General features: G+C 39.9%; 1 protein-coding gene across 1 annotated transcript in view; it reads right to left on the bottom strand.

The window, feature by feature from the left end:
• LOC149794279 (uncharacterized) overlaps positions 1-12200 on the bottom strand; it is a 72058-nt gene that overhangs the window by 15830 nt on the left and 44028 nt on the right. Inside the window, exons 5-7 of the mRNA XM_089969098.1 lie at positions 9731-9871; positions 8823-8864; positions 7968-8051 (exon numbers count right to left, since the gene is read on the bottom strand). Coding sequence (XP_089825224.1) covers positions 7968-8051; positions 8823-8864; positions 9731-9871 — 267 coding nt within the window. The remainder of the gene's footprint in view (positions 1-7967; positions 8052-8822; positions 8865-9730; positions 9872-12200) is intronic.

Raw genomic sequence — 12200 nt, 5'->3', positions numbered from 1 at the left:
TCATTCACCCGACCCAAGTCCTCAATGTCCTTCCCAATCAAAATTTTTTTTATGTGGAAGTTCATGACGAACCATTGCAACAGTACTTGGATACCTATGGCAAATATGACAAGAAAACCCCTGGCACAAAACATCAAAAGTACACCACCTATCACTTGTTCATTCCCCCAGGCTATTATTTTAGTGGTCAACATTTGGTGAGCACCATAGCCTCCAGGTTTAATGTCGTGTTTATCAAAGCTTTGGAAAGTGTCAAAAAAAGTGTCACCATGGAATACCACAAAGCAGCTCGTCGCTTCATGATGAAATTTGACGGGAGTAAAATCCTGTCCATTTCATTTTGTCCTGAATTGTTTGACATGTTGGGCGGAGACATGGACATGAGAATGGCCATGATCAAGAAAAATGAATTACCAATCATTTACGACAACGAGTCTTTTACCAAGTTATTTCGTGCCCCGGTAGAACTGAACCAAGGACTGAATTTGACGTTTGTGTACTCCGATGTGGTGGAGTATAACGTGGTGGGACACACCTCTGTGCCGTTACTGCGTGTCATTCCTTTCAAAGTGGATTCTGCCACGACCGCTGACGAGGAAGGTGGAAACACTTACCACGTTCACCGCGAATTTGTACATCCTCACTATTTACCTGTCAGTAAGTCGTATTTGGACACTGTCAACATTGCTATAAAAGGAGACCTGGGACAAAATATTCCATTCACCAAAGGAAAAGTCACGGTGAAACTCCATTTTCGAAAACGGTTCTCTCACGACTCGTAAGTCATGTATCCAGTGTACCGAGGGGTTGCTCGACAGCGAGGACACGGTTTAGGAGATATGTTAAAATCGGCGTTTCGTTCGGTGGCTCCGCTGTTGAAACCGATGGTGACACGCAGATTGCACGCCTTGAAAGATGCGGCACTGACACAAGGCAAAGAATTTCTCCAAAATGTCATCATCGACAAACAAAATCCCAAAGAAGCCTTCATGAGGGCAGGCAAAAATGTCTTGTTGCAAACGGGCAAAGACCTTTTGGGCCGACGAGAAACACCTGTAAATGCCCTGCACGCTACCGAGTCAGGCATTCAGCAAGGACAAGGCAGAAAGAGACGACGAAGAAAACACCCTTTCACCAGACTTCACACGTCTAAAGCTAGAAAGGCAAAGAAAAGAAGAACCGTTCGAGACTTAGACGTTTTCGATTATTGAAAAAACAGAAAATAATGATGCACCGAGAGTCTTGCGCCTGTTCCAAGTCGGAACTGGATCTGTTTGCCATGCCCCCCACCATGATGACCATGCAAGAATCCCAGTGGGTGGAATTTCATCCCGTCTCCTCTTTGACTGATTCCGCTCCCATCGAGTGTGAAATCAAGGGACAGCCCGAAGATTACATCGATCTGAATAGCAGTTACCTGTACTTGAAAGTGAAAGTGATCAAAACGGACAACACCAATCCAGGAGGCGATGCTAGAGTAGCTCCTGTCAACAATTTCATGCATTCCTTGTTCAGCGAAGTGGCCTTGTACTTGAATAACAAACTGGTCAGCAGCAGCATGGATACTTACCCATATCGTGCCTACCTGGAAAATCTCTTGACGTACGGAAAAGAAGCCGAGAATACCCATCTGGATGCTTGCGTGGTATGGAACCCTGACACGGCAGGTGTAGCCACATTTAACGACACAGTCCTAACAGAAGATGACAGTCCTCACAATGTGGGGTTTAACGACCGTCGTAAGAAAATTCTGCAAGGGCGAAGTTTAGAACTGATGGATCGTTTGCATTTGGACATGTGGTTACAAGAAAAGTATTTGCTCAACGGGGTGAATATCCGTCTGAGACTGAATCGTAGCAGTGCCGCTTTCCATTTGATGGCCCATGCCAATGAATACAAAACTATCATTCAAGAAGCCCGACTTTACGTGCATCGTGTGGAAGTGTTTCCTAAAGTGGGAAACGACGTCAGTCAGACGTTGAGTAGAACGACCGCCAAGTATCCGATACGACGCGTAGAAGTGAAAACGTTCACCATTCCCGCTGCAGAGCGATCTATGATCAAAGATCATCTGTTCCAAGGACAGTTACCCAAGCGTTTGATTGTTGGTATCGTCAGGAATTCAGCCTTCAACGGAACCCACGATCAAAATCCTTTGAGTTTCAACATTACAATGTGTCCAAGATCGAAGTCAGTCGCGACGGCAAGACCTTGTGTACCCGACCCTTTGAGCCTAACTTTGGTGTCGCGAAGAATTATTTGAGATCGTACTTATCCCTGTCCGAAGCCACCGGACAGTTAGGAACCAACACCAGTCACGGTATTTCGTACGACGATTATGCAGGAGGCTATGGTTTGTGGGGTTTTGATTTCACTCCAGACCAAGGCAGCGACGAGGGACATTTCCACCCTATAAAATCGGGTCAGATTGGTGTGGAACTTCAGTGAACGTCCTCCTGTATGCAGAATTTGACAATACCATAGAAATCAACAGTTTGAGAGAAGTCATTCTAGATTATTAGAAGCCATGGAAGACTGTTATCCCTCTTTACCTAGTGGAGAAACTTTGGAGATGGAATGTGAGGAGATCGGGGAAGAAGAATCTCAAGACAAAGACGAAGAAGTTATCATGATGAAGTCGAGATGGCCAGAATAAGAAGCCCATTTAGTCTCCTGGTTTGCTACATTCCTGACAGATGTAATGAAAGAATTGATCAAGGAAGAGTGTTATGGATGTCACAATGATCATCCCAGTCAAATTCAACACGACAAATGTCTGATGTTAAGTCAAGAAGAAAAACTGGAAGAATATCTGGACAAAGCTTGGGATCACATCGAAATAGAATTCGTGTTGAACGAGTGGTATAAAGGCCTGGATAAACATTCTTCTCCTCCATTAACGTCTCTGGACTGCCGTCGCATCGAATCTCTCTTGGACCAAAGTAAGAAGTCGGAGCTAAACACCTTTTACTTGTCAGACATTTTCAAGCAAAAAGCCAGGATCGAATTGATCACTTATCGTTACCTGTGAAGAAAAAAACACACAAATCAATGGATACCTGGGAACTTTATTACCTTTTGAACCACAGCTCGTACACGTCTTCTTGGAATCCTGTCGTCTGTGCTAAAGATGAACTCCCTCATCGTAAACCTCAAGACCATCTAGCTTATGCGATCAACACGGACGACAGTCATCTCCCAGGAACCAAATGGGTAGCCGTCTAAATTCCTCAAGAAGGATGTGTGGAATATTTCGATTCGTATGGATTGCCTCCTTTTGGAAGACGATATCATTGACTTTATGAGAAGAAATGCTCAGACCACCCGATTCAATAATGTGAAATTACAAGGCACAGATTCCTTGGTGTGTGGACAATATTATGTGTATTTTCTGCATCATCGCAGCCTGGGTTATTCCTTAGAACATTTAGTGACTCATTTTGATCCTGGTTCTTCTTCTAGAAACGATGTAAAAGTAGATCGATGGTTTTGTGACCATTATGCTTATCTTTTGTCTCAAGCTAGGAAACGTAGTGTCCATCAATGGCCTAATGACTTCCAACAGTGGAAATCACAATTTCATTCACAACGTTATCAGTCTTGTCCAAAATAATGTGTTAGTTGGAAAAAAATGTTTGTCATTTGAAAAAAAAATGTTTGATGTTATATTGTTGGATTATTGTTAAAAATGTTAGAGTTGTTTGTTAGTGTTAAGTGATTTTGAATAAAAAAATGTTGTTTTGAAAAAAAAATGCCTTTGTCTTTTTGTTTGGCTATAAGAATTTTGATTCATGCTCTTTGACTTCTTACTATCCCTCTCATGACACTCATTGAACGTTCCGACTCTAAAACCGTGTAGGGATGTTTTCCTTCACGAACGCGCTTTGACTTTAAAAACTGGGGTAGTTTCCAGTCTAACCATCCATTGCCGACTCATCCTCCTACGAAGATGTGCTCCAAACTAGCTAAGCTAAACGAAGCCTACGTGAATTTGCATAGGGTCAGACACAGTCTGATACCGAAGCCAGAAGAGATAGAGAATGTGAGAATGTTAAAAGTCACTGAAGACCTGATAGAAGAGCTCTTCAGAGAAGAAGTGAACAGGGAGAAAGAAGAATGGACAGAGAAGTACAGACTTCAGAAACGGCAGAGAGAGCAGCAACAGCAGCAACAACATCAGCAGCAGCAACCTGAACCTGACAGAGGCTTTGTCGATTGTCGTATCGACACCAAAGAGTTCTTCTTCTCTTTCCGAAGAAGCAGACCTATCGTCAGAAAGTCTATCGTCAGAGGACATCGCATTCTTAGAAACTAAAAGATCGCCCTAGCTTCAACTTCGCACACAAAAAACAGCCCTTTTCAGGGCTACCCGATACTCTAGAAAAGAAATAACAATCGATTTGCCAATGTGTGTATGTAGAGTAGTGTGAATATAAACAGACTCTTTGTGGTGTGAGTGTATGTGTTTGTGTGGATAGTAGATAATGATCATGTTTTTTTTTTTGCTGTTTGACGTGCGTGGAGAGTAGATTTTGGGTTTGATTGCTTTGCGTATGTGAATAGTATATAATTTTTTAAAATGAAAATTTTTTAATTAGTAATGGGTAGTATAAAAAAGTGAGTGAGTGTTTCTTTTAGGTCCGCGCGTTGTTTGGTCATGATCTAGGTAATATAACTTTTGTTTTAGGGGATGTTTTCCTTCACGTCCGCGCTTTAAGTATAAATTGAAAATCGCTTGGCAGTCTAGCTACCCTGTTCATTCGTTAACAAGACAATGAATACCAGAATAAGCAAACTTCTTGAACTCCAGATACATCTGGAATATGTCAGGCGCCTGTTAAATGAACTGGCAGCGGAGGCCATAGTAGAATAGGGAAGAATAAAGAAGGAAAAGGAGAGAAGACAGAGGGAAGAGGAGGAAAAGAAAATAGGAGAGAGGATGTTGTATAAAATTCCAGAGACAGAGGATTGGGGTACTGAAGCCAATCATCCCGCCTCTGCACTCCCAAGAAAAAAAGTAAAAGGAGACTGGGGAAGAAGATGTGTGTGTGGTGCCAGGCCTGGAAGGTGCCATCATTAACCAGGTGTCACTGGAGTTCAAAAACAAACAGCCCTTTTCAGGGCTACCCAATCTCTAGAAAAGAAATAGTAATCCATTGGCCAATGTGTGTATGTAGAGTAGTGTGAATATAAACACTGACTCTTTTGTGGTGTAAGTGTATGTGTTTGTGTTTGTAAGAGCTCATGTACGTTTGTGTGGATAGTAGATTATTGGGCTTTGTAAGTGATCACGTATGTTTGTGTGGATATTAAATTTGGGGTTTCATTTTAATGCTTTGCGTGTGTGGATAGTAGATTTGGTGTTTGTTTATTGCTGCTTCACGTATGTGGATAGTAGATCATATGAAATGAGAAAAGTAGGGGATGTTTTCCTTCACGTCCGCACGTTTTAAGTGATGATCTAGGTAATATAATTTTTGGGCTTAGGGGGATGTTTTCCATCACGTCCGCGCTTTCACTATAAGAACCCACAGTATTCGTCGTTCAAACCATTCTACGAAGAATAAAAAAGAAGATGGCTTCAAACCAACTTGATAAAATGAAAACATTGCAAGACGTCCTGGACAATTTGGGTATGATGGAGCGAATGTTAGTTAACCTAAACGAGGATCACTATTCTTATAGTCCCCATCGAGTGAAGATGGAGATTAACAACTTACGAAAAGTAAAGGACATCATCAGTGATCTGTTGAAAGAAATAAAGGAGGAGAAGGAGGATGAAGAGGAAAGGATAAGGATGAGAGTATGGAATGAAAAAATTGAAAAAGAAGAAGAAAATGAGAAGAGGAAGAAAGAAGAGGAGGAGAAGCAGAAAGAAGAGAAAAAGAAGAAAAAGGAGGAAGAGAAGAAAGAAAAGAAGAGAAAAAGTGTAGGACAGAAAAAAATAAGCTGGTGGAGAAATAGAAGAAATTAGAAGAAGAAGAAGAAGAAAACCAAAGGCCCTTTTCAGGGCCACTCCAATCTCTCGAAAAGAGATAGACTTTCAATTGCCTACCCATTTTTTATTTTTTTATTTTTAAAAAAAAACAACAAAAAAATAGAGACCCATCAGGTCGGGACCATATTCAAATAGGGTCCATTTTCCGTTGTCGCTCAGCAGACCCAAGATATTTTTTTTCCATGTTCAATTCCCCTTGAGGCTAGAGTGACCCAAGACTTTTTCCCCATGTTCAATTCCCTTGAGGCTAGAGTGCCCCAAGACTTTTTCCCATGTTCAATTCCCCTTGAGGCTAGGTTTGCCCATGATTTTTTCCCATGTTAAATTTCCATTCAGGCTTGGTTTGCCCAAAGGGTCCTGTAATGCTAATTCCCATTGAGGCTAGGGTGCCCCCATTCACTACTCACGAGTTGCCACCCTTAGCATGTAATGCCACCTAACCAATAGCGTGGTACAATGTACATCTGCCGAAAATGTTGGGGGCTCACATAAAAAGGATACAGGAGGGAAGCCATTACAGGTGTAGTGGAGCGATAGGTATTTGTGCAAACACGGACCGGCACTGGAAAATTGGTTTTCTATCAGTCCATTCAAGTTGTGTGCTCCCTTTGTCTCGGCCGTCTAGCAAATTCAACCAACTTAATTTTGATTGGATGCCGGGCTTGCTGCAGCGTCCAATGAAATTCGCAGACCCGAAACCCAGAAATAGCTGCTCGACTCGCCAAAGTGTAAATAGGGTTATCACATCGGAATCTTGGCTAGCGAATATGCCGTACTATAGGCCAATTCCTTGCAATTGGGTTAAAAAGATATCATAAGAATGAAATTAAATAATTTTAATGCTTTAAAAATTTAACAATGCAAATATATTCTTAAGCGCAATTTAATAATTCTCTGAATAAAATGTTTTAATTCAATCCATAGTCTTTAAAAGTTAATCTTGTAATATGTAGTATTACTGAGGGAGTTATAAAAAATATTGATTCCGTCGATCGCAGTCCCTTCACGTACAGGCAGATTTTGCAACATTTATTTCTATACTTTTTCAAGGACAATGTTGGTGACGACTACAACATCAATAATCTGCACCTGCTCTCTTGAGTTCGCAATTTGGCAACATATTACTACACTTTATTAGGCCTATTCCAGTATTTGGTGCTACTAATACGAGAACAGCCGTGATATGTTTTATTACTAAAAATGACTTTTGCAGCTTAAAGTTATAGATTTTGTGCCCGAATTTGTCATGCATGAAATACATTGATTATCTGCCTCGATTAGGCTTTATAACATTGATGTCGAGATAATTCCTGTATGGCTTCGGATTTAGATATTAAGTTTATCAGCGCATAACTAAGTCTTTAGCATTCTTCCTCCTGCACACATGTTGATTATTTTCTCGGAGCGATTTTGGATTGGTTATGACAGCCATCCGTCTAAGACTGTCTAGTCATATTAATTGCAATCTATGCTCAACTGTTTCGGTTTAATAGGTTTCAGAATCCTGATGAAAAAGGGCATGGGTGCTTAATATCTGTAGAGAATATACCATAACAACTTCTTGTGTATAAAGCTTTTTTTCTAATATTAGACATTACCTGGTCATTACCGATGGAGACCGAAGAACCAATGTTCAGAAGTATTGAATGCTTAGAATGGTAAGCTGTTAGGTAGAGCAAGGGTCATATCTTGACAAATCAGCGATTTAATAAAAAAATTTTTTTTAACAACAGTTGTATGAGAAATTTCCTTGGGAGATGAAATCTAAAAAATATTCATTGATCAAATATATGATTGATTCTGCTGATTAGAGATACAGTTTCACTTTGGGATCTACAATGTTTACCAAATGTAAACGTTTTCTTATTCACCAAGAAGAAAAATACAATTTATTTCCAGGTAAACACATCATATACGCAAACACATCGAAACAAGATGTTAAAACCACCTCCATAAATAGTGTACATACCTGTTGCACACTTTAAAGTCTTTGACTTTCCTATAAGCTTGCATTCGATAGCGCAACTGCCGACTTTCTTCATAGATGGACAACCTGAAAATAGTATAATGACTTCATGATACCTCGACGTTATATAATTAAAATTTCAGTTTATCATAATACATAAATGACAATTTAAAGACTACGCAATTGCGTCCCCTCCATGCAGATCTCCCAGTTGCGTTTCTGAAGACGTATTATGTGTATGCGGACAATCTCATGTTAAAGGTTTCTGAATCTACGATGGAGTCTATTTCGCCTATTTAGAAAGCACATGCACACTGGCTGATTTTATTCCGTTTTAAATAACATGCCTCTAAAACTGATAGGCTAAAGCATTAGATTGTCAACTGGAAGATTGTAATAAAAAAGAGTATTGGATCAAGCTGGAATTTACAAACCTTCGACATCTTTAGGAAAGGAATTTGGAATAAAATAGGTTTCATCAATGATGCCTACTCAACCATAAATGTTAGTAGAACATCCATTACCTCTAAAATGCAGCCCTTTCTGACAACGATATTTGGCAATGTAAGTAATACATATTTGCCTGTTTGCCTGGATGACTGTGGTGTCCTCTTTGAAAGAAGGACTGACGTTAAATATAATCATTCGTCATTTAATACTGGACAAAATTGTACGCTTTTCCACGGATTTAACTGCGGGGCGGGGGCAGGACTTGGGAGGGAGTGCCCGTAATATAACCCGGCAAGTATTGTGAAATAAATAGTTAACTGAAATTAAGCAGTTATGTATCGATTATCAAGCAGAGCAAAAATTGTAAACCATCTACACTGACCTGTACATGTTGACGTAGGTGCTTACCTCTCCTGCGAATCAGCGTCTCAAGCTGATTCGGTGATAATCCTGGAATAAAATACGACAAGATTTAATCTAAGCACGTAAATACCTGATACACAGTGGAATAGCCTTCTCTAGTTTCTAGCGGAAAATAATAATGAGATCCAAAACTGTAAAAATCATTTAATAGGCTCCTGAAGATTTGATGCTTTTACTTCCTCTTTAGTCCCTGTGATGGGTTTTGATAGGGTGAAGATCGCAATAGTTTCCAAGTTGTGATCAATGCGCATTGTTCCCCGAGTGAAGAAATAAAACATGGACTCGTGTTGGTGACATGTTTTTCCTGAGAAAATTTTCTTCATAGACATGAATACACCCTTTCATGCCGTTTAACTGTTGATACAGTCTCAATATTCCGCTATTGTATTCCTGCCCATAACAGCGAAATCATAATTCCCAAACTATTATCATCGTTAGTGCTGTCACCAATGAAAGTTTAAATTTTTTAGTTTTAACGGTGTAGGAAGAGCTCGAAGACATTACACATGGACGGACTCGAAAACATTACACATGGACGGACTCCAAGGCACTGCGCATGGACGAACTCGAAGACATTTCATATATATAACTTTTCATTTTGTTCAATACTACCATTCTGTTATTATCCGGACAAGATACTGTAATAAATTTGGAGTATGCGCATTTCGTTGTATTGATGTTGTATAGAAGTCTTCGGAAATTCGGGGTAAACTTATGAATTCTAACGGGAATCACTCCGTGGTTTAACGCCGCTCGGTCAAGCAAATACTCCTGGCTTGTAACAATATATTTTCAAAACTTTTACTGATAAGACATGGTTTAAGAAACAAATTGAATCCGATTTCATGTTAATGAATGTTATTGGCTCTTTAATGATATAGTAAATTACTTACCTACATCAACTGGATCCTGACAAATGTGTCCGCATCCATTAGAACAACACTTTTGACTCACCGGACAGTCCTTGTCCAAAGAGCATAGTTCCACACAAATTCCAAATCCCGTTGGTTTTGGGCATGACCCAGGTTTTGCCACTGGAACCAACAGCAAAGTGAAAAATAAATCCCAAAATCACAGCATACAGATAACAATGTGGCGTAAATCGAGGCTTCTGAACAAGTCAAGAATAGAACTGGTCCATGACTCATATATGTCGCTAGATGGCGTAAGTATGATATATAATTTCTAGCCTGGTCAGATGTTTCAGTTATATTTGCTCTATTGCAAAAGTTCTGAAACAGAGAACCAAACGTCAGTAGTACACATACGCCATCTAAAGGAGCAATGTGTGGGCGAGTTTCACTCATTCGCAAAATCATCAATATAGTTTGGCAACTGTCTTTTTAAGAAGAATATTTGCAATAATTAGATAAACATAACCAGAACATAAATGAAAATATACAGTGATGCTGTTGTGTTTTATTCACCGTTTCTCATATTAAATTTTTACCAGAAATATATATTTTTCGGCACATGATTCTTCCTACTATTCCATAACATTTAGTCCGTATACATTGAAGATTTTATATGATAACAATCCAAACGTGGCGAGAACTACTATTAATAGTACTACTACAACTACTAGTATAATTATTACCACTACTAATATTGCCATCTACCTCACCACTATTACTACTACTGTGACTACTACAACTACTTCTAGTACTACTATCAGATAATATGACTTTTACTATTACTATCATCCCATTACTATCATGACGATTCCGCTAATGTTGCGATCATAACTACAACTAGTAATATTACTACTTCCGGTACAACTGCTACTAGCATTCAGGTCACCACCATGGTCATTGCTATTAATGTCACTAGTACAGCTAAGAATGGTACTACTACTATGGGTACAGCTACTATGACTATCCCAATCACAACATTGACCGTTACCATGAATGTTACTAATACTACTGCGATTATCTTCATCCACAAATTGACGTTACCACGATTGTTACTACTTCAACTACCACAGTGACTATCCCCATTACCACATCGGTCGTTACCACGAATGTTACTAATACTACTACGATTATCTCCATGACCCCATTAACCGTTACCACGAATGTTACTACTTCAACTACTACTATGACTATCGCCATCACCACATTGACCGTTACCACGAATGTTACTACTTCAACTACTACTATAACTATCCCCATTACCACAGTGACCGTCACCACGAATGTTACTACTACTACTACTACTACGACTACTACTACTATGACTATCACCATTACCAGTGACCGTTACCACGAATGTTACTACTACTACTATTACTATGACTATTCCCATTACCACATTGAACGTTACCACGAATATTACTACTTCAACTACTGCTATGACTATCTTCTTTTCCACATTAACCGTTACCACGAATTTTGCTACTACTACTACTATTATTATGACTATCCCCATCACCACATCAGCCGTTACCACGAATATTACTACTACTACTACTATTATTACTATGATTATCGCCATCACCACATTGACCGTTACCACGAATGTTACTACTTCAACTACTGCTATGATTATCCCCATTAGCACATTGACCGTTGCCACGTTGTTGTTGTTGTTGTTGTGGGGTTAAACGCCATTTGTCAGCACATGATAGGCTATACATGGCGGCCAGTATTAATGGTGGAGGAAGAACCAGGGAAAACCCCGGAAAGAACCACCGACCCACGAGAAGCTACTGGCAAGCTTTCTCACATACCCACACTGGCTGAATCCGAGACTCGAACCGGCGCAGTCAGAGGTGAGATGGCAGTGATCCGTAACGGAGAACGCTTTAGACCACTCGGCTACTCGGGGCCACGACCGTTGCCACGAATATCACTACTACTACTGCTACTAATAATACTACTGTTAATATGACTATCCCCATTACCACATTGTTACCACGAATGTTCCTACTATTACTATTGCTACTATTACCATGACTATCTCCATCATCCCATTGACCGTTACCACGAATATTACTACTACTACTACTTCAGCTACAACTATGACTATCCTTATTACCATATTGACCGTTACCACGAATGTTACTACTACTATTATTAATATGACTATTCCCATCGCCACACTGACCGTTACCCACGAATGTTGCTACTACTACTACTACTATTACTATGACTATCCCCATCGCCACATTGACCGTTACCACGAATGGTACTTAAGCTACTAATATGACTATCCCCATTACCACATTGACAGTTACCACGAATATTCCTTCTACTACTACTACTACTATTACTATGACTATCCCCATCGCCACATTGACCGTTACCACGAATGGAACTACTTCAACTACTTATATGACTATCTCCATCATCCCATTGACAGTTA

This window comes from Sinohyriopsis cumingii, chromosome 8 (assembly GCF_028554795.1).
Source record: "Sinohyriopsis cumingii isolate HCF-2022 chromosome 8, ASM2855479v2, whole genome shotgun sequence".
Taxonomy (NCBI): Eukaryota; Metazoa; Mollusca; class Bivalvia; order Unionida; family Unionidae; genus Sinohyriopsis; species Sinohyriopsis cumingii.
This window is presented reverse-complemented; position numbering and strand designations above follow the sequence as displayed.